This window comes from Diceros bicornis, chromosome 25 (genome assembly GCF_020826845.1).
Source record: "Diceros bicornis minor isolate mBicDic1 chromosome 25, mDicBic1.mat.cur, whole genome shotgun sequence".
Lineage (NCBI taxonomy): Eukaryota > Metazoa > Chordata > Mammalia > Perissodactyla > Rhinocerotidae > Diceros > Diceros bicornis.
In genome coordinates, this window is record NC_080764.1 from 21,577,037 (window position 1) to 21,600,055 (window position 23,019).

The 23,019-nt window shown below is 40.2% G+C and overlaps 1 protein-coding gene across 1 annotated transcript in view; it reads left to right on the top strand.

Annotated features, from left to right (window-relative positions):
* The window catches only part of GNPTAB (N-acetylglucosamine-1-phosphate transferase subunits alpha and beta), a 76,584-nt gene that overhangs the window by 45,311 nt on the left and 8,254 nt on the right, over positions 1–23,019 (top strand). Inside the window, 14 exon segments of the mRNA XM_058568557.1 lie at positions 1,253–1,317; positions 1,590–1,724; positions 8,563–8,724; positions 9,132–9,311; positions 9,505–9,675; positions 11,458–11,581; positions 12,710–12,744; positions 12,746–12,914; positions 13,585–14,690; positions 16,840–17,039; positions 17,262–17,481; positions 18,195–18,308; positions 21,262–21,347; positions 21,570–21,668. Coding sequence (XP_058424540.1) covers positions 1,253–1,317; positions 1,590–1,724; positions 8,563–8,724; positions 9,132–9,311; positions 9,505–9,675; positions 11,458–11,581; positions 12,710–12,744; positions 12,746–12,914; positions 13,585–14,690; positions 16,840–17,039; positions 17,262–17,481; positions 18,195–18,308; positions 21,262–21,347; positions 21,570–21,668 — 2,866 coding nt within the window.

Below are 23,019 nucleotides of genomic sequence, written 5' to 3' on the forward strand. Positions count from 1 at the left end.
CATGTACTGCGTCCGTTAGAATTCTCTGATCAACCAGTGTAGAACCCACCATATCAATGGAGAGAAAGAGAGACAGAGACAGACAGAGGTGTGTATCTGATAGAGTTCTTCATCATGAACTCCTACTCTTAGCGCTCAGTGCATCCTTTTAAGAGAAACAGTTTATTGCGAAGGCTTTCTTTTCTCCAGTGCTCACCAACTATATATATATGTATTTTTTTTTTTTTGTGAGGAAGATCAGCTCTGAGCTAACATCCATGCTAATCCTCCTCTTTTTGCTGAGGAAGACCAGCTCTGAGCTAACATCTATTGCCAATCCTCCTCCTTTTTTCTTTCCCCCCAAAGCCCCAGGAGATAGTTGTATGTCACAGTTGCACATCCTTCTAGTTGCTGTATGTGGAACGCGGCCTCAGCATGGCCGGACAAGCAGTGCGTCGGTGCGCGCCCGGGATCCGAACCCGGGCCGCCAGTAGCAGAGCGCGTGCACTTAACCGCTAAGCCACGGGGCCGGCCCCAGCACCAACTATATTTTTATGGTGCATTTGAGACTCTTGCCCAGGATTGGCATCCATCTTGCCAGGGTACAGTTTGCAGAACCTACCTTGTGTACCCATTTTGAAGATCAGAATTACAGCCTTCTGACTTCTCTTCTGTTTTCCACGATCCTTGAATGTCAGCAGCAAGCTTGCTGATCTGATTTGTCCCCATCACTTTAGAACTCTCTCTCAGTTGGGCTGTGTCATGACGTCTCATTCCCCCCGCTCCCCACCCCCAACTTAATCTGCCCTATTCAGCATTGCCTGATGAATCTTAGGAATTCACCGTGACTCCTAAGCTACCCTAGAATCTGCAGTAGCTGCCTGCTGTTCATCTAAATGCCACTGGCCTGGCTTTCAGTGGCTCCCTTCTGGTTACCCTTTTTTATCTAGTACTCATCACTGCCAAATACTTTGCTCTATTCAAACAATTCTTTTTTTTTTTAATTAAACATGTTGATGTTTGCTCCTGCATGTTTCTGCTGCCCGCATGAATCTCTCCTTCAGTATTGCAAAATTTAACATTTAATTGTACACCGATTTACATTGTTCCCCTTTTGTTGGACGGGTTAATTTCGTCTCCCCCAACTACCTCTTTTTGAGACCATGTATTATACTACTTGAACAGCTCCCAACAGCTTTGTACAGTGTCCTGGCAGACATTGTAGGTAAGTATTCATTAAAAATATGCTTGTTTATTGTATTCTCTATTGTAGTTGAAGATGCCTACACTGGAATGTTTAAAGGAATCAGCAAGCAGACAGTTTGGAGGGGCTACTTGGTATGTTATTTCAAATGAATTGTATTTTTGCTGTGACTAGAATAAAAGTATGAGTAATAAAACTGTTTTACTTTGAGAGGCTTTTTACTGTTTACTTTTCCTCTAAGGCTAGCTTATAAGTACATATTAATGAATGTTGATCTGAGTGCTCTTAACATTCTTATTTTGAAACTTATAGGATGCAATAGATCTCTACTAGTTTTCTCAGCTGTGAGCTTTCACAAGCCTTATGATGTGGAGAATGAGTTGTGTTTTTCCCCCTCTTATTTTAGACCACAGATAAAGAAGTTCCTGGGTTAGTGCTAATGCAAGATTTGGCTTTCCTGAGTGGATTTCCACCGACATTCAAGGAAACAAATCAACTAAAAACAAAATTGCCAGAAAATCTTTCCTCTAAAATAAAACTGGTAAGAGCGTAGAAAATAGTGCAATCAGTATAGCACATCATTTAATGCGTGGCCCTTCTGTTGTGTTCCATTTCCTGATAGTACAGCCGGCAATCATAAGAAGCAAAGAGGGTCTCTGTTCTGCCACAGTATGTTGTCATGAAGACGGCTCTTCATTTATAGAAGATCCTCACTCCTTATTCTTAATCTGGGCAAAATTCTAAATTATTTGGTTTGTTGGTTTCCCAGACAGAAGCAGGATTCATTTGTTTGACAAATGAGCTTCTACCATGTGTCAAGTGCTGTTATAGCTTCTGAGAATACAGCAGTGGATAAAAGAGATAAGAGCCCTGACGGAACTTACAGTGTAAGGCAGTGGGAGCGTGGGAGGAGGAGGTGGGGGAGATCATACATGTAAGTACACGCAGACTCCAACCTGCACGCTTACTAAGAGCTTTCACTCGTAAAGGGAGTGCGCTTCAGATAATTGGAACATTTGATAATGTAAAACTTTCATTAATAGCTAATTGAGCCATTAACATATTTAGAATTTATACTTCTTAACTCTTCACGCTTGACCATTGATGCCATTTGATAGAGTTGACTTTGGAGGCTGCCCTGTGACATGCCTTTTTCTTAACATTTATTGTTTTCAGAGCCATTTGCCTGATTGATTTAGGGCAGCTTCCACATGGGTGTACTTTCCTTTTGACCTTATGTCAAGATGCCTGCTGTTCTGTCAGAAACATTCTAGGTTGTAAAATGTGAATGTTCTTTCTCTTAGAATAGAGGGCATAATGTGCTTAGCTCAGAATTTGTTAGGCTTTGCTTTTCTTGATTTTACAAATAAATGTTCTTTAAATTCTGCCACTGTGTTTAGCTTACCAGATTCTTCCTTCCTTCTCCTATTGATGTCAGTTAACAATTTGGAGGTGGAAGGGTAGAGATGGAGGTAGTGTTGGGGGAAGCTGCGACTGGGGGAGTTCTATTTAGTTCCTGTCTTGACCGTGTTTTTTATATCCCCTCCCTCCTCAGAGTTCCCTTTAACTTGTTTCTTTCTCCACATAAGTGTTTCACTGTTTTAAGATACATTGTATTACCTTTGTAAATATGATGGTATTATGAATGACATTTATGTTTTCTTTTTTTCATATTTTCCTCCATAACTTTCTTTATGGTATTGAAACTATGGTAGTGCCCAGCTAGATTAGGGTTAAATTATTCCTTAATTTGCAGTTATTTTAAAATAGATACTGTATTCCTCCTTCTCCTGAGTTATTTTTAGTTCTGATTTGGGCAAATAAAACCGTAGACTAACATTCATTTCAGCCAATGTTTATTTGCCTTCTTGGCTTCTTAGCTATTAGTTCTAGAATTATAAATGCATGTGTATCTGTACTTTTGACTGTCAGCTCAAATTTCTTAGGCAGAAAGAATGACATTCTTGGTTCTATTTATATAATTCCAACTAAAATAAATTTTTAAGGAAAGAAGGTCCGTGACACTTCTCCATTCTCTGCTCAGGGTTGACTAGCGCATGTCTCTCTCTGCTGCAGCTGCTCACCAGTGCATCTGCTGGTGGATGGGTGTGTGCTGCTAAAGAATGCCACTCCAAGTAGTGGTCGATCCTTCAGCAGACTATTTTTGGGTGGCATGGAGTGGTGTACGCAGGTAGAGGCAGGGTGGGGTAGTAACTTGAATTGGACAATGAGTACCAACAGGTTCTGTGCATGATGATACCCCCTTCCACTGTTCATTCACCCAGTTAGAGATTTATTTGGATTCCCAGACTTGTCTTTGTGGCGGCCAGCGCCTCCTCAGAGGGTCAAGCTAATTATCCATAACATTCATTGCAGGTCAGTTTCATGATGCCAACACCTGTTATCAACTTCAGGGATAAGGGCTTCTGATTTTTGGAGTCTGGGGGAATATGAGAAAGAGGAAGAAGAGAAGCACTGTCAGCATTCAAGCTCAGTCCTTCAAGTGACTCTCTTTCATTAGGTTCTACTTCCTGCTTTTATTACGAGTACCCTGAAAATAGAGTGTCCTATCACTGGGTTCCTAATCCATTTAGTGAGCATTTATTAAATGCCTGCTGTACGCCAGGGGCTATATACGGATAAGAATAAAAGAACTTAAATAATTTTGGGGTGTGATCACTGCCAAATAAATGTTTATACAAAGTCCTGTGAGAACTCCTGGGCTTTAGTTGTACTGGGGGCAGGGAAGGCTTTGCAGAATAGTAAACGTTTTAGCTGGGGCCCTGACCAGAGCAGCCGTTTTCCCAGCAGAGAAGGGAGTGGGAAGGGAACAGGCTGAACAAAAGGTAAACGGTGTTTTCAGAGAAGCAAGGCAGCTATTCCAGGAGGCCAGAGCCTAGGCAGGGATTTTGCTGGTGCTGAGATTGGGAGGACAGGTTGAGGCCAGACTGAGAAAGACCTCCTGGAAAGAAGCCTGGACGTTACTGTGGAGGCAGGGAGCATCTTGAGGAGGAGGAGGAGCCGATCCATTTCTAAGAACATGGTAGGGGAAGGCGTAGCAGGTAGAGATTAGATAAGAAGAGGCTGGAGGCAGGAAAACCAGTTCAGCCACCGCTGCTATAGCCTAGCAAGACATTGGGCTTCAACAAGTGGTGAATTCAAAACAGTGGTGCCAATGATGAGAATGGTTCCAGAAATATCTGAGAGAGAACTCAACACGACCCAGTGACTTATTAGCTGTTAGAGGAAAGGGAAGGAAAAATGAAAGGGAAAGTGGATGTTACTAGTGAAGATGGAAGTGTGATGGCGTTAACCACACTCTGCTTCAACGGGAGAAGCAGGTTTTTTGGGAAGGAAACCCGGAGCTCAGTTTGGGGTGTGTTACATTAGAGGTGCTTTGTGGCATGTGGGAGGAAAGGGCCGTTAGACACTAGACTTCAGGACCTGGACTGCTGAACCATTTTGCCGCTGGAGGCACCTCCAGGAGGCCTTTGCCAAGGCCCGTGGCCTCCCAGCCACCTAGGGCTGAGTTCTGTCCCAGAGACCCTCACCAGACTGCGAGCATCTCAGGACATGTACCTACACCTCTTCACCTTCTACCCTAGTGGTTGCCTTGGGGCCTGGCACTTGGGGGTGCTGCTGGAGAAATGTTTGTTGAAGGAATGAGCAAGAAGAAAAGCTGTGACTAAACACACCCACCATATACAATGTCCTGGAATATAAAGGGAAACATTTCAGCAACGTGATTATTCAAAGGAGTCATTTAGGTTTTTTTTTTTTGCTGAGGAAGATTTGCCTTGAGCTAACATCTGTGCCAATCTTCCTCTATTTTATATGTGGGTTGCCACCACAGCATGACTGCCAACGAGTGGTTTAGGTCTGTGCGACGAGTGGTTTAGGTCCGTGCCCGGGAACCGAATCTGGGCCTCTGAAGTGGAATGTGCTGAACTTAACCACTAGACCACGGGCAGGGCCCCTCATTTAGGGTTTTGATACCATGGTTGTGCACATACAACAACTTTGCCTTTATCATTCTGTTTAGAGCAAACCCAGAATCCCCACCCCCAGCCACAGGAGGGAAGGTGGGCCTTGAAAATGGTTTCATTTGCAAGATAATAGATATGAATTCTTTGTGTGTGTGTGTGTGTGTGTGTGAGGAAGATCAGCCCTGAGCCAACATCCATGCTAATCCTCCGTTTTGCTGAGAAAGACCCAGCTCTGAGCTAACATCTATTGCCAATCCTCCTCCTTTTTTTTCCCCAAAGCCCCAGTAGATAGTTGTATGTCATAGTTGCACATCCTTCTAGTTGCTGTATGTGGGACACGGCCTCAGCATGGCAGGAGAAGCAGTGCGTCTATGTGCGCCCGGGATCCAAACCCCAGACCGCCAGTATCGGAGCGCACGCACTTAACCGCTAAGCCACGGTGCCGGCCCTAGATATGAATTCTTGAAATCTTTTCTGTGAGCTGTAGTCTTACAAATCAAACAATATTTTCTATTAAAAGCTTTCTAGTTTGAGAGACGTTGAGGTGAGTCCTTTATGATCTGATTAATTACCCTCTATTTTATCTGTAGAATTTTTGTATGTGATGGACACAGAATTCAACTTTTGAGAAATCAGATGATCCATGGTCTTTATTTTTAGCTCGCTCTGAATCATTCTGTGTTTTTAGACTTTTTTGTTCATGGTAAGTTTTTCGTTTGTTTTTTGATTTTTATTTTTGTTCACATCTTCTTTAACATGTCAGAGCAGGTGGAAAATCTTCCCAAAGCTCTCAAGTGCGTTCTCACATTTGGGTTAATTCAGTGATAGTGGTTGCTGAGTGGGTGTGCAAAAGAAGTGGAGAACACAGACTCGTCCTCAAGCTGCTTATAATGTGGTTTGGAAGCAGAGTGTGTGCATAAGATGTATTCAAGTAGCGAAACCAAGATTGATTAAGATTAGCTATTGAAGAGAGTAGTACAAACTTCAGGTTGGTGTTTAGAGACAGGAAAGGTTGTGGACTAGAGACTTGGGCAAAGTTTACACAAAGAGGCCGCAGGAGATCCTTGAAGGCTGACCAGGTCATTTGTTTCAGCAAGAAGGACAGTGCGGGCAGGGTGGGAACAGCACGTTGTCCTACCTGGACTCTCTCCGCCTCAAACGTCTGTTCAGGGCACGTTCAAGGCCACAGTAAATTGTAGTATGTAATATTGTACTAATGCCCCTTCTTTTAGTGACTTCTCTGAAACCATTTTATGCACCTGCTCTTTTAAAGCATGGCACCCTTTCTTTTGGTTTTATTCCTAAAATTAGCACTTCAGTAGATTAAACAAGCAACTCTGGAACTGATTTAAGTTTTAGAAATCCACCAGGATATGTTAAGACCTAGTCGCCTTGAGTTGTCAAACCACTGGAAGGAGCTAATTTGTTTTTCAGTTGTATTAGCTGGCCTGTTTTTTCCTAACCTCAGACTACCGAATGGAGGTGTATCAATCGCATCATTCTAGATAACGCTGCAGTAACAAACATCCTGAAGTCTCAGTGTCTTAAAAATAGCAAAGCTTTATTTCTCAGTCATGTTACATGTCTGTTGTGGGTCTGCAGGGGATGGGTGTAGAGGTTCTTCTCTCTTGGAGAAATTTATAATTTAAAGTATTTAGATAAACTTATAATTTCTAGTAAGAAGCTGTATATGGAGGCAGTTACCCACAGTTAACTGGTCTTGATTTTCAGCTCGTACCCAAGCTAAGAACTCCAGCCTTAGGCACTTAGATACCACCACTTTTCCTTACCACCTCCTGTCTCTTCCTTTTGGCAAAAGTAATTAAGGTGTCCAGGATCAGGGTGCCATCTAGTGGCCAGCAGAGGGTACTTCCTCCCCACCCTTTTCACCACTCACAACTGTTACAGCAACAGAAAATCTTTTTCAAACATAAATATTCCCTTAAGCTCTTTACTTTTCATCTCTCTTCCAATTATTGTACAGTTACCTTAGGAAAAATGTCTTTGAAATTTTAAAATAGTTTTTCAGAATAAAGGCAGTTTGGATAGAAGAGGTTAAGATAAAGATATTTGCCCAATAAACTTTAAATTAAATTAGAATATTAAAGTACTGCATTTACTTATTCTAGATTAGTGATTTTTGCACTCAAGGGAGCCCTCAGAGGTGCTGTGGGAGCCACTGTGGGATGGTGGGAAGGGGCAGGGGAGGCTGGGGGTGGGCAGTGAGACTTTGTAGGTACCCAGATAGAAGGATGTTTGCCTGCATGGCCTGCCTCCCATTTGCCCCACACACCCAGGCAGGATGGTGACAGCAGTGAGAACTGACCTTCAGTGAGTGCCCAGTATATGCCAGGCACTGTCAAGGTGAAAGAAAGTAGTCAGTCAGGAAGACAATACACGCGTGTGCATGTACACACACATACAGCCACACACAGTTTGTAATAAGAGTTAATGGCCTACATCATAAAAAGAGGAAAAGATATAAATGAAATTCTAACTCTAACCTCTAAGTTTTGGCCTACATAAACTCAGGAAGCTTTGAAAGATGAGCTAAGTATAGTCATGTAGCATGTACAAGAGCTCAGCATGAGCCCATGATAATTTACGTTTGCTCTGTTTTATAAATTAAAAAAGCAACTAGCTTTATTAGAAGAGCCAGTTCAGCAGAAGAATTTTGCTGTCCTGGGTTAGTGGTTTTCAATCCTCCCCATTTTTTTAAGCTTTGAAAGCCTTTTTTCATGGGAAATTGCATGATGCGGAGTTAGACATTAAACAGGTGAAGGGTGATGTGGACTCTGGTAGAGGTGGGGAAGCGTGTTTGTAAAACGTGTTGATGTTTATGACGTTCCCTCTTAGATTGATGATTGCTTTGAAAGCTTTGCCCCAAAAGGTGGTTTTCTTGTGGAAGCACTTCAAGCATCTTTGCCAAAGACATTCCTCTGAGGTGTGGGGCACAGAAGCTGCTCAGACGCCCTGCTGGCAAACGTGCTTTCCACCAATCCCAGCAAAGTTACATTGCAGGGTTTTTCCCCAGTATAAGCAGATTGGTAATATTCTAGAACAAAGGTACAAACTGGTGACCAGATGTGTTTTGTGTGAAGACATGACAGTCAAAAATGTTTGAGCCAACGTTGAAAATTGGGAGATCCTGGCTTGGGGATTCTGGCTTCTCAGGGGATCTGGCGGTACCTGTCGATATTGAGGAGCGGCTGCAGCTTCCAGACAGGGCCTGTGCTATTATAATATAGTACTATCATATAGTACTATATAATACTATATACGGTATATAGTATATATATAATATATAAAGATTAAAGATCAAATTGGGAATTTAAAGGTGTCTCTTCCTTGAGGCTTGGTTTTTCCACATGTAACCCTCTTGTTATTTTATAGTTGCAGTTGTATTCGGAGGCCAGTGTAGCCCTTCTAAAATTGAATAACCCCAAAGATTTCCAAGAACTGAATAAGCAGACTAAGAAGAACATGACCATTGATGGAAAAGAATTGACCATAAGTCCTGCGTTTTTGTTATGGGATCTGAGTGCCATCAGCCAGGTGAGGGATGCAGAGATTCTTTTAAAACCTGAATCGAGGGTTTAGGTTGTTAAAGATTTGTAACTGTATTAGAAGAAGGAAGAGGACTTACAGAGAGGTGAGTTGAATGGAACTTTTCTAATTTTTCAGTCACTGCCATTGGTTAATATTAGTTGAAGTGACCTAGAATCAGGTCTAAGAACCTTTTCTAAAAAGTGTGGTAAAGGAATGCTGTGTATTTATGTTGTTGTTATTGTTGTTGTTCTAAATATGCTGAGTCTTGCATTTTTTGTAATGTTTAAAAGTAGGACTCAGTCTTTACAACTCTGCCAGAGCATCCTGAGAGCAGAGAGGGCAGGGGACAGACGGGAGAAGGAAGTGTGATTTAAGGGGTATTTTGCGTTTTCATGTCCAAATGTTTTGCTCAGTCTAAGCAGGATGAAGACGTTTCTGCCAGCCGTTTTGAAGATAATGAAGAGCTGAGATACTCACTGCGATCTATTGAGAGGCATGCGCCGTGGGTTCGGAATATTTTCATCGTCACCAACGGGCAGATTCCATCCTGGCTGAACCTTGATAATCCTCGAGTGACAATAGTAACACACCAGGTAGACGACTTGCTATATATCCCATGCTGTGGTTTCCTTTTCTGTCTCTTTCTGTTCTTTTACTTATCGTTAATTTCATTCCCCTTACCCTCCTCACCTCCATTTCCACCTTCCTTTCTTCCTGCCAAAAACAAAAGCAAAACAAAAAAACTCTCATCCACCCTCTTTTTTTCTTATTTTTTTCTGTTCAAAGGATATTTTTCGAAATTTGAGCCACTTGCCTACCTTTAGTTCACCTGCTATTGAAAGTCACATTCATCGCATCGAAGGGCTGTCCCAGAAGTTTATTTATCTGAATGATGATGTCATGTTTGGGAAGGATGTCTGGCCAGATGATTTTTACAGTCACTCCAAAGGTCAGAAGGTGAGTACCGGAGAGGAAGGGCTGGCTAGCTTGGTAGTCACTTAGAAGTTATAAACGGGGTGGGGTCGGCCTTGTGGCGTAGCGGTTAAGTGCACGCGCTCTGCTGCTGGCGGCCTGGGTTCAGATCCTGGGCGCGCACCAATGCATCGCTTGTCAGGCCATGCTGTGGTGGTGTCGCATATAAAGTGGAGGAAGATAGGCACAGATGTTAGCCCAGGGCCAATCTTCCTCAGCAAAAAGAGGAGGATTGGCATGGATGTTAGTGCAGGGCTGATCGTCCTCACACACACAAAAAAATAATAAAAAAAAAAAAGAAGTTATAAATGGGAAATCAGGAATCAGCATATACACTACTATATTCAAATTTGATCAAATAAGCATTTTTGAGTGCTAAGCTCAAGAGAGTTAACGATTAGGTAGTGAGAAAACTACTCCCTAGTAGTTTCTTGCTTCCTTACATTCTCAGACACCCAGAACTCTCTCTTTCTAAAATTTTCTACAACAGCAGCAGAAAAAGCAAAATCACTATGAAACACAAAGTTGTGGTTATGATGACAGCAAAATGACCAAGACAGAAAGTTAGCTCAATTTTCTGCTTAAAGACATGAACGAAACTTTGTTGAAGGCAGCTGGTCTCATTCTGGCTTTGAGAGGCAGGTTGGAGAAGTGGTTATGAGCACAGACCGGGAACCAACTGTGTGGGATGGTCCCAGGTAATGACTTGACCTCTGTGTTTCCTGTCTGCATAGTGGGGTGAATAGGAATACCTCTGTAGCATTGTTAGAAGGCTTCATTGATAAGGTGGAGACTTACCACTGTACCTTATAAGTTATATAACTCTGTAGCTACTTTTTCTGTTGCTGTTTATGCCACCCCAGTGTGCTCATTCCCCTGTTAGTTGCCTCCCCTGTTTTAGATTGTAGAGCTGTGGCTCGACAGGGGAGACACACAAAATCAGTGACTATGTACAATGATTTCTGTGCCGGCAGGTGGCCCGGGGTACTAAGGAGTGGGAGCCCAGGAGGATGAAATCAGACAGGGAGAGGAAAGAATTCCCATCTGAATTGAAGTGAACTTTGAAGAATAAGTAAGACTTAATTAGATGAAGAAAGACACTCCAGATAGATGGAATGTGCAAGGGCATGGAGACTTTAAAAGGGGAGTGTATTTTTTAAGAATGATTTTAATTTAAAAAGTAACTATGTACCATATCACTCATTTTGAAATCAGGCAAGTTCACAACTCAGATTGCTGAGCTGATTAACTTATCATAGGGCCTTATATGTGGAGATAAGGATATTCATCTTATCTAAGATAAGATAGGGAGTTCATCTGCTGATTTCCTCAGCCTTAAGACAAGGTTATGCATAAAGACACTCAGGAGTTAATGGCAGTTGTCACAGAAAACCAGTGAGTTGTGTGGTATCCCTTCCACCTGTATACTTTTGTACTTGCATTTAAGTCTGGTGTGTTGCTCTTTTATTTCAAAAGAGATTATAAGGCCATGTTGTGAGAAACTAATCCAGGAGTTGAGTCCTTGTCTGCTTTCCTCAAGTAGTGGAAAAGGGTACATGTGCTCAGTAAGAGTCGTCAGCAGAGCAGGACTTAGGAAACTACTACACGTGTAGCAAACTGAAAGAGATCTATGCCAGTGACTGCAGACAGCCTGGGGAAAATGTTACCCTTTTAGAGGCTCAATTTTTTTTTAAAGGACTCCTAATTTGAGAGTAAAAAGTGTCAGAAATCAGAGACCATTTTATTTTCTTTCTGATTTTATCACAGGTTTATTTGACTTGGCCTGTGCCAAACTGTGCTGAGGGCTGCCCGGGTTCCTGGATTAAAGACGGCTATTGTGACAAGGCTTGTAATAATTCCGCCTGTGACTGGGATGGTGGGGATTGCTCTGGTAAGGATATGTTCAGATGTAATTTGTTCATGTTTACGGAATTTTTTTCATTTTTCATTTTTACCGAACATGTGCAGTGACTTAATTAAACATTTTTCAGGTATTAAAATAATCAGCAATCCATAGACTCTTTGGAGGTGATGACTCGTGTCCCAGTGTGGCCCAGTTTATTCATATTATCCGTTGTTGAGGGCATTTTCCAATGTTGGCCCTGTGCTTGACAGTGCCTTTTCTTATTATTTAAAATATGATAATCAGGAATACCCTTAATTATGTAAGCTCAAGAGCAAGAATCTCTCTAAACTGGTTCTTACAGGAGCTCATGGCTGGTGGCTTTCAGCAGTAGGTTGCTATAGGTCAGAGAGTGACTGCAAAAAAAATACATCTCCTTGGCATCTCTTCTCCCTTTCTTACAGGCTTATATTTGGACTTGTTGATAATAAGTTTTTACATTTATTTATTGCCTTTCAGTTTATAAAGCATGTAAATTTATAAAGCATTATCTATTATCCACTTGAATTTTAGTCACCTAAGAAAGAGAGAGTGTGTGCACAGATATTATTATCCCCATATTCCATATGAGGAAACAGATTTGGAAAAGTGTGGAATATTGGAGGAAACAAAGCTTCAAGTTGTGTTTGAGTCAGATCTGTCAGATGCACTTTTGAAAAATATAAGCAGCTGCAGGGAGAGAACACAGATGTGTAGAGTGATCTGTGCAGTCCAGAGAACTCAGCCCCTGATAGAACACGAATGTTTGATATAGAGGTTAGCACCCTTATTAGGACTTGTTTTTTGCAGTTCTCACAGTCACAGTCTTCAGACTAATCTCTTCCCGTTTTCTTGCTCCTCTGTACACATCTACACATGCCCCCTTGACCAAATTTGAGGTCTGTACAGTTAGTGCCAAGGCCTGGTCACTGCATGCCCAGTCCACTGTCAAGTGACGCCCCCTTTTGATTTTGTTTTCTTCTTAAGCTACGTGAGATCTTGTACTAAAGAATGGGGTGCACCTTTTCTGACTGAAATTCACACATCCATCTTGAAAACACTATTAAGAAATAAGGAAGTGTCTTTTTTTTAAGATGATAAGCACAGCAAGATTCTGTTCTCCTCCTCCCTCTACAGGTAACAGTGGAGGGAGTCGCTATGTTGCAGGAGGCGGGGGGTACCGGGAGTATTGGAGTCGGACAGCCCTGGCAGTTCGGTGGAGGGATAAACAGTGTCTCTTACTGTAATCAAGGATGTGCGAATTCCTGGCTCGCTGATAAGTTCTGTGACCAAGCCTGCAATGTCTTGTCCTGTGGGTTTGATGCTGGTGACTGTGGGCAAGGTATATTTATTGTCATAAAAACATATTAAGAATAAGGGGATAAAAATCCTTGATAAGTAGAGAGGGTTTTGGATCATTGTTGTTATTTAAAGTAAGTATTCTCTGTGTATCCCTTTCCCAGCCTTGCATCCAAGCTAAGTGTAAGGTAAAAGTAAGAGGAGGACACAAATCTTTATGAAACAGTAGACACTAGCAGTAGACATCTTTTCTTGTTACTGTTTGTCTTATTTGTTTTACTAAGCAGATTTACCTTAGTTGAAAATATATGGTAAAGGTTTAATTTGGAAACAATAAAAGACCAATAATTTGTTAAATAAGGATGGTTTGAATACTGGATCTTGTTGATAGCATATTAATGGAGATCATTTTGGCAGAAAGTTGTATTTTTTCAAATGGACAAAACAGTGGAAGTCCATCATTGGAATTTGCTGTCAAGAATTGTGCCATATGTCTGTAGTAAGTCAGAGTCAGCATTCCATGTTGATAATAGTGATTGCTTCAGATAGTAAAATGAACCCCATCGCAGTAGCTCTTGTGTTAGAATTTCTGATTATTTTGAAGTCAATTTAAAGTCACTCTTAGCAAGTGAAAACTCAAACCCTAAGAATTAAAGGAAAAGGGGAGAAAATGCCTAGTTTTTTAAAAATCATGTTTGTGTTTTTTCCTCTAGATCATTTTCATGAATTGTATAAAGTAACTCTTCTCCCAAACCAGACTCACTATGTTATTCCAAAAGGTGAATGCCTGCCTTATTTCAGCTTTGCAGAAATAGCCAAAAGAGGAGTCGAAGGCGCCTATAGTGACAACCCAATAATTCGACACGCTTCTATTGCCAATAAGTGGAAAACCATCCATCTCATAATGCACAGTGGAATGAATGCAACCACAATACATTTTAATCTCACCTTTCAAAAGACAAATGATGAAGAGTTCAAAATCCAGATAACAGTAGAGGTGGACACAAGAGAGGAACCAAAACTGAATTCTACAACCCAGAAGTCTTACCAAAATTTGGTTAGCCCTGTAACACTTCTTCCAGAGGTGGAAATCCTGTTTGAGGATATTCCTGAAGAAAAACGCTTCCCAAAGTTTAAGAGACGTGATGTTAACACAACAGGGAGATTCCAAGAGGAGGTGAAAATTCCCCTGGTAAATGTTTCACTCCTCCCAAAAGAGGCACAGTTGAGTCTCAATAACTTGGATTTGCAACTAGAACATGGAGACATCACTGTGAAAGGATACAACCTGTCCAAGTCAGCCTTGCTGAGGTCGTTTCTGATGAAAGTACAGGATGCCAATGTAAAAATAAGTCAAGCTGTAATAACAGATGAAAGAAATGATAGTTTGGAGGCCCCCCCAGAAAAACAGATTCACAAAAACATCTTGCCAGACAGCTTAGGACCATCTGAAAGATTACAGCGGTCAACTTTTCCAGCAGTGACAATAAAAGCGAATGGCCACTACGAGAGTCACAGTCCACCCACAGACTTGGAAACCAAAGCAAAATTGAGATCTGAAACTCAGACCCAGAAAGTGGGAGGTGGAAGTGTGTCAAAAGAAAAGCTCTTATCTCTGATTGTTCCACTAGAAAACCATGTGTCAGAAGAAAAGAAAGTCACAGGGAAAGAACAAGAGAAAAACAGAATGGAGGAAAATGCTAAAAATGACATAGGTGTTAATGAAGTATTACCTGGAAGAAAACTGCAACATTACACAGAGAGTTACCTGGGCTTTTTGCCATGGGAGAAAAAAAAGTATTTCCAAGATCTTCTTGATGTAAGTTACATCCAGCCTGTTCCTTCCCACGCTCAGGAAAACTAACTTTCTAAGTGATAATAATATAATAATAGCTACCGTTTATTCAGCACTTCCCTGTGCCAGCCACTGAACTAAATGCTTTTCTCACATGGTTTCATTTAATTGTCCCAATAACCCTAATAATAAAAATACTTTATAAGGGTATGGACTATTGTTATCCCATTTTGCAGTTTAGGAAACAGCCTTAGTGTGAATGAGCAAGGGATTCAGCCAGGGGCTACCCCAAGAAGTAATAGAACTGAGATGGTATCTTATCATTTCTTGGCATGTTGAGATTTCAAAAAATGCTTTTGCAAACACTGTGTGAGGCAGATCTGATGTTTTCCACCTTTACTGATTAAAAACGAGGTGCAGATAAGTTTGTTAGCTTCCCCAACATCACAACAGCAAAGCAGTGTGAGCCAAGCCTCAAAGCTGGGGTGGTCTCCCTCCAGTACCTTGGCCCCCGTGGTGCCATGGTGTCATTTGTACTTCTCCCAAGTGCTGTCACTGGGCTAAGTGCTGGGGAATGCAAGAGGATTAGAACGCAGTTGCTGCTTGTGGAGACTCAGAGAGCAAGGTGGGCAGACAGACTTGTGGGCAAATAATTGTAGCAATGTGATGAGTGTCCGTTAAGGTGTGGACAAGGAGTCCAAAGGGAAGATTTCTTACCTCTGCCTAGAGGTATTGGGGAAGGCATCCAGGAGGAGGTGCCCTGTGAGCTGACCTTTTGAAGGGTGAGAGTTAACAGACCAAGAAAAATCCTGTGGTCTAGCCTGGATAGTGAAGAAAGCATGGCCATGTGTGGGGGTTAGGCTTAGGGGGAAGGAGAATGAGGTGGAGAACTAGGTCTTATTTCTCTCATTGTTTTTGGGAAGTGTCTGGTACCTGGCCATTAGACATTTACTAATTGTTGAGTGAAGGACTGCAGAGTTCTTGCCTAGGTTTATTTCCTCACTTTCCCCCCTTTTCTTTCCTTTTTTTTTTTTTTTTAAATTACAGAAACACTGTAGCTAGTGGCAAAAATTGCAAGCAATGCAAAAAATAAATATATATATAGTATACAAGAGAAAGGTCTCTCTCCTTCCTTCCTTAATCTCCCTACTTGAGATAATCGCTATGAATAGTTTGCTGGGTATCCTTCCAGTATTTTTTTATAGATATGCAAACACATAAATGATCTAGTTTCTGTTTTGCAACAGTGAAATTACATGGTACATAAATCGCTTTGAGTTGCCCTTTGATTTAGTAGTATGTGGGCAAAGTGCCCTGGTCAGTGCCATTGTTCTTAGGAGCTGCAAGTTATTGCCAGTGTTTTGCCATTACAAATATATAGTGTTGCAATAAATATTCGTGTACATATATCTTACTCTTGAGGAAGTTTTTATTTCTGTAGGTAGAATTGCCAGGTTAAAGGGTCTGGTGCATATAAAATTTAGATACGTCCTTCTAAAATGTTGCACCACTTCATACTTTCACAAACAGCATACAAGACTGCTTATTTCTCCACAGACTAACCAGCACCAGTTATTATCAGTCTCTTTAATTTTTATCAGTTTGAGAAGCAAAAATATTTCATCTTTTGTAAAGTGTGTTCGTATTGTTTGCCCATTCATTCAGTTGTGCCTCTTATTGGTTTTGAGAGTTTGTTACATTTTATAATATTAACACTATTCTATGGGGAAACCAATTTTGTATTCTAGTCATTCTGTTCAAAACTCAAGTACTTACTGCTTTGACGTCACCAGTAGAAACAGCTTCATATTGAAAGTACTATCAAATTTATTTGTAAATGAATTTTCTAAATGTTGCATTGAATTGACTATGAAATCTCATGGTCAATGACTAGTCCTTGAAGAATACCCTGTAAATAGACCTCCATCCCTCAACTATTGTTCTCAAGCCAGTGTTGGTGAGACTTTCACAGAGATCCAGTTTAGTCCTGCTCTTAGGATCCTTAAAGTGACCCGTTAGTGCTCATTTTATTTGCTCCTCATGGACAGTTAGTGACTCTTATTAGTTAGGGACAGTTATTACCACATTATGTAAAATTGTACCTTTATCTCTTATTAACAAAGTACCCAGTGCGCAAGACATAATGCTATGTTCAGTGGAATTCTCCTTTCAGGAAGAAGAGTCATTAAAGATGCAATTGGTATACTTTACTGACAGCAAACGTACTGGGAGGCAACTAAAAGATACGTTTGCAGATTCCCTCCGATATGTAAATAAAATTCTAAATAGCAAGTTTGGATTCACATCTCGGAAAGTCCCGGCACACATGCCTCACATGATCGACCGAATAGTTATGCAAGAACTACAAGATATGTAAGTTTCACTCATGTCTGAGTTGCCTGCATATGCTCAGAGCTAAAGCTGCTTGAAATTTACATCTTTGCTGTGCCAAACTTATGGTTCTACTGCTTGATGACTGATATGTTGAAGATATCATCTCAATAAGTGGGAAGGAAAAAGATTTTAACTCTACTAATGTTAGGTACTGTATATATTTTGAATATCCAGAACTCATTATGTGTTACATTTGGACAGGTTCCCTGAAGAATTTGACAAGACGTCATTTCACAAAGTGCGCCATTCTGAAGATATGCAGTTTGCCTTCTCTTATTTTTATTATCTCATGAGTGCAGTTCAGCCACTGAATATATCTCAAGTTTTTGATGAAGTTGATACAGACCGATCTGGTGTCTTATCTGACAGAGAAATCCGAACACTGGCTACCAGAATTCATGACCTGCCTTTAAGTTTGCAGGTGTTGTAGTCTTTGTTTTTTTTTTTTTTCCTGAACTTTGTGACATTTTAAATGAAACTTTTAATTTTGGTACTTTCTCTTTCTCCCCCTCCATATTGCAATATAATGCAAGTAAAAGTAATTCTTAATATTTAATGAGGTTGTTTGCAACTAGCCCATTTTTAGTGCCAGAATTAAAACCAAACTTGAAGTTCATATTTTATGAGATTACTTTTTTTAGACTTTCAGTAGGGGTTGCTGTTATATTATCTGGAGAAGAGCCAGGCCATACCTGCAGGTAAGATTCTTGTAACAGGTTCATTCAGGGGCTTCAGGTATGGCCGACTGGAGATCTCAGCCAGGCCCAGGGTGCTACACAGCCCTCTCCATCATGGCCTTCTCAAGTCCCAAGAGTAGGAAACCCACTAACAAGTGCTCAGATGAATCTAGCTGTGGGGTATCCCGTCTGGTGATCCCCTGGACCATCTTATGTAAAATGGTGTCTCACAGTCTAGTCATGTTCTACTTTGAGAGGAAGATGAAGTATTTGTATTTGTATTGTCTCATTCTGCTCTTTTTAGGATGTCTTTATCTTAAGAATCACATAGTCGAACTCTCTTCGAAGATAGCATTTAAACAAATTTTGGAGACTTTTACATAATTTTTAATTTTAAAACCACAGTCATTACTTGTAATGTACATAGTAGGTTTATCCTTTTGTTTTGCTTTGTTAGGATTTAACAGGTCTGGAACACATGTTAATAAATTGCTCAAAAATGCTTCCTGCTAATATCACTCAGCTAAACAACATTGCACCAACTCAGGAAGCGTACTACGATCCCAATCTGGTAAGTGGTGTGGGTTTTTTTATGTAAAACAGAAAGTATATCTTTATCAGGTGTTATTTACACCATTTTTATATAGCACTTCAAAAACTAGAAGCAGGCTCTATGTTTGTGTGTCTTTGGTGGAAAGTAGTAGCACAGATAATCCAAAATCATTTATATCGTTTATAACTTACTTTGGAATGTATTTTTTCTCCCTAATGGATGTTATGCTAATATTGAGATTAGTTGCTTATATTCTGTAAGCAGACATCCTGTTCACCAAGGATGGCAGAACATAGCCCAAAGCATTCTCTCTGGCCTGGGAGAACAATCCTGAGGTTAAACATTAACCAAGGAAATATTCATCAGACGGAATACCATCTTCCATCAAAGCTAAGTTGCTTTGGTGGTAAGAACCAGTGGGGGCAGTGGATGATTCACACACAGGTATATTGGAGTGTCATTTGACTGAAGTGATTGGAGACTCTGTTGATTGTAAGATGCATCCCAGTTTCAGAAAAGTGATAATGTGAAGAAAAAATATGTATTTGGAATTGATGAACAAGGGTACAATATAGCCATTAATGTTATGCTTACAGTCAATTTTTACTGATATTTGGAAAAATGTTTACAAAATAAAATTAGGTGGGGAAAAATAGGTAGTACCATATACATAGTATGATTTGAACCGTAGAAAACTCCCAAATACCTTCACACACATACATACACACGCACACACACACATACACCCCCCAAAAAGTAATGGTAGTGACAATAGGTTAAATCATAGGTAGTTTTTAATTTCCTTTTTCATACTAGTATTTTCCATGTTTTCTATAATGAATAGCTTTTACTTTCATAATTAGAATAAAATTATTTTAAAAAATTTACTGTCATGCAAATGTTCAAGCCATATGTAAATAATTTATAATTGACTGCAGATAAGACACCTATAAATGAATGAAGAGGAAATTAAGAAACTCAATTAAAAACTTTATTCCTGAAAGAATCATTCATTTAGCATTCATTATACATGTCAGGGACTATGTTCCTCACGCGCGTTCTCAGAGAGCCCCGTAAAGCCTTGCTCACGAGGAGACACAGTGTGACGAGTGGCAGCCGCTGGTGAGAGAGGTCAGCCTAGCAGCTATCGGAACATGTAGACAAACTATAAGGATTGCTGATTGCGTGTTGGTTAGTTTAGCATATGACATGGGTTAGTCTACAGATATGTGCCATTTAAAAGCCAATTCTCTAAATATTCTAAAATTTAAAACCACGAAATCAATAAAGTTGAGATAGAGGAGTAAGACCTGGTGGCAGTCCTAAGGGAGTTTGCTCTCGTGGGGTAAGCAGGTAGAAGTCAGCAGGTCAAGAACGAGACTAGTTCTGGATTGTGGGTTCACGGGAGACCACTTTAACTTGTCTTTTCTGGTGTCTTCTTGGTGGGTAATCCCAGAGCGTGGCTAGGACAGAGGAGGAAGAAAGGAGAAAGTGTGCTGGGCATATAAACCATTTCCCCCTCAGCCTCTTGCTTTAACCAGACCTCTTTGGTCTTCACTTTCGTCGGGATTGTATAGTGATTATGCTGACAGGTTGCTTTAGAGGCCACTGTCTTCACCTCAAGCTTCAGGGAGCTTTGCTAGTGGCACACCTATGTTAGCTCTCACTCAAGACTTCCCTTCCACCCACTTGTATTTCCACATATGTCCTTTCCCTTGTCTGTCTTTACTCCTGTAGTTTTCTTTCTCATGCAAACTTTGGGTTCCTAGTAAGACTTTACAGTTCCCAAACCTTGCACTTATATGGAGCTTGCAGAAGGGTGTTTTCTAAGGAAGATGATATACACATAGAAAACAGTTATTCTTCTTGCCCTGTTACAGGCACAATGAAAGATTATTGAGGAATTTTAGTTTTCTTTTAAAATGTATGCGTCTTCATTCATCAGCAGAATAATATTTTAGTGTTTGCCAAATTTCTGGCATGAGATTTAGAATCAGCAAATATCCTTTGCATGCTAAGAATTAAGGAAGTAAGGCTGCCTCACTACAATTATAAGTTAGTCTTAAGGCTCGTGCAAATAAACTGTTTGAAGCATGAGTACTAGTTATTCTGGCAGCATTAGTTAACATTACTCGAGTGAACTCTTAGCCAAAAAGCGTTGGCTTCATTACTGTAATTAATTGTGATCATACAGCAGATAAAGTATTTTCTAATTAGACTGTAAGAATGACAAGTTAGCTTATGAGTATGATATAGACTAGTTCATTATAGTTTGTTAGAAATTTATTTTCTTCATGAAAAACATTACAACATTAACTTATAAAACTGTTTTAACAGATAGCATGTAGTAATGTGTGAATAAAATAAAAATTGATTTACAAAAACAGGTGATTAGCCTGTGGCCATAGTATGCCAATTTGATTTTTTAAAATATTGCATTAAAATATTCACCTTAATTACTGAGTCTTTTAATACTCCCTTAAATTTTGCACCTAAGGTGAATATTTCACTTGCCTTACCCTAGTCTTAGCCAGCCCTGGTGGTCTAGTGGTTAAGATTCTAGGCTCTCACCATCTCGGCCCGGGTTCATTTCCCGGTCAAGGAACCACACTACCTGTCTATCGATTGTCATATTGTGGCAGCTGCATGTTGCTGTGATGCTAAAAGCTGTGCCACCAGTATTTCAAATACCAGCAGGGTCACCCATGGTGGACAGGTTTCAGCGGAGCTTCTAGACTAGAAAGAAGGACCTGGCCACCCACTTGCCAAAAAAATTGGCCATGTAAACTCTGTGAAGAGCAGCAGAGCATTGTCCGATACAGTGCTGGAAGGTGAGAGGATGGAGCAAAACGACCAGGCAGGGATCCGTTCTGCTGTGCACAGGGGCGCTAGGAGTCAGAATCCACTCGACGGCACTAACTTACCACCACCCTAGTCTTGGCCCTAATATAATGTCTGTATTTTCTCACAGCCACCAGTCACTAAAAGTCTAGTAACCAACTGTAAACCAGTAACTGACAAAATCCACAAAGCATATAAGGACAAAAACAAATATAGGTAAGTAGTAGATACCTTTTCTCTTTGTTTAGTTTAAGAATAATTACAAGAGACTTCTTTTTAAATTTTATGTGAGATTGTCTTCTTTAGTAATATTGAAAGATTAAGTCATTCTGTGAATGTTGGATCCATTAAAGTTTTATTAAGTGCTTTTCTTACTGAAATTTTGTTTTTCATATCCACGTAAATATTTAAACTCTTTAAATATGTTTTGATAATTAGGTTTGAAATCATGGGAGAAGAAGAAATTGCTTTTAAAATGATTCGTACCAATGTTTCTCATGTGGTTGGCCAGTTGGATGATATAAGAAAAAACCCCAGGTACTGGTTTTTTTTAATTAATAAACTTTATTTTTTAGAGCACTCTTAGGTTCACAGTGAAGTTGAACAGAAAGTACAGAGAATTCCTATAACTTTAAAAATTATCTTTAATCATGCAAATAAACATGAATACAAGGCAGTAGGACTAGAGAGAAGGGAGTGACTTATTTCTGTTTGGAGCGGATGTAAATGCCTGAGGTGGAGGTAGTGTTTGAACCAGGGGTTGACTGAGAGACAGGAGTTGCAAGTTGAGATGGGGTCCCCCCTTGCAGAGGGACTAGTACTAACTTCTGAGAGATGGATGACATGATCTGTTCAGTGAGACTGAGAGGCAGACTGCATTGTGGGGAGGTGAGGCCAGACAGCTGGGACTTGCATAGCATTTCTAAGAAGGTGCTTCCAGAAAAGTTGTTTTATCTTTGCAATTCAAAGTTCAGATTAGCTTCTGAGGAAAAAGAAATACTACCAAAATGTGAAAATTAATCCAGTAAACTCCAGTCATTCTTTGGGGATGAATCAATGTTCAGGTTTACATAAGCCTTGAAAATTTCCAGGCTGGCCCCCTAACAGTTGCCTTAGATAGTTTGATAAAATTGATTAAAATCTGCATTTTTGAGTTTTGAACTTTAGTGGAAATAGTTATTTCATCAGTTTCCTGGAAGACCATGGCATTTAAAATTGAATACTTTTTATCTGATCTTTTACATGCTTTTGAAAGTCTTCAGTTTCACCTCATTTAAATTATGAGTTTAATTATAAATGATCATAGATGTAAAATTTGTAGACTTTTTAAAGCCATGATATTTTTTTCTAAAAATCCATTCTTGGAGTGGGACAGAAATTGAAATTTTAAGAAAAATAGAAATATCTTTAATGCTTATTTAGTTTATTCAGTAATTCAGTAAATTTTTTTTTCTTTATTTTCTACAAGATAACAGATGTTTCCTCCAAGCCAGGCAAACAATAAGCCGTAATAATTACTAATCATCCAGCTTGCAGCTCTTTTTGCACATGCTGTTCCCTGTGCTTGCAATGCCCTGCTCTAATTTTTTTAAATGATTTAAAGAACCAGTTTCAGTATTTGCTGTTTGCCTCCCCCATTCTGTTGATGTGCTCTCTGGGGCATTAGTGATCTGTAGTTATATCACGTGCAAGTTTGCAGTTTTTAGTTGTACCCTATACGTTTATGTCTTTGTGCCAGTTTGCAAGTTGTTGGGTGAGAGAATTCAGACATCTTCCTGGTGCTAAAGGGACAGGGTTTTACTAAAAAGACACAGGGCAAGCCAGCCTTTTCCAGCAGTGTCTGCCAAGCCGGATACTTCTGTCACTCTGAACAGATTTTACTGTTTTT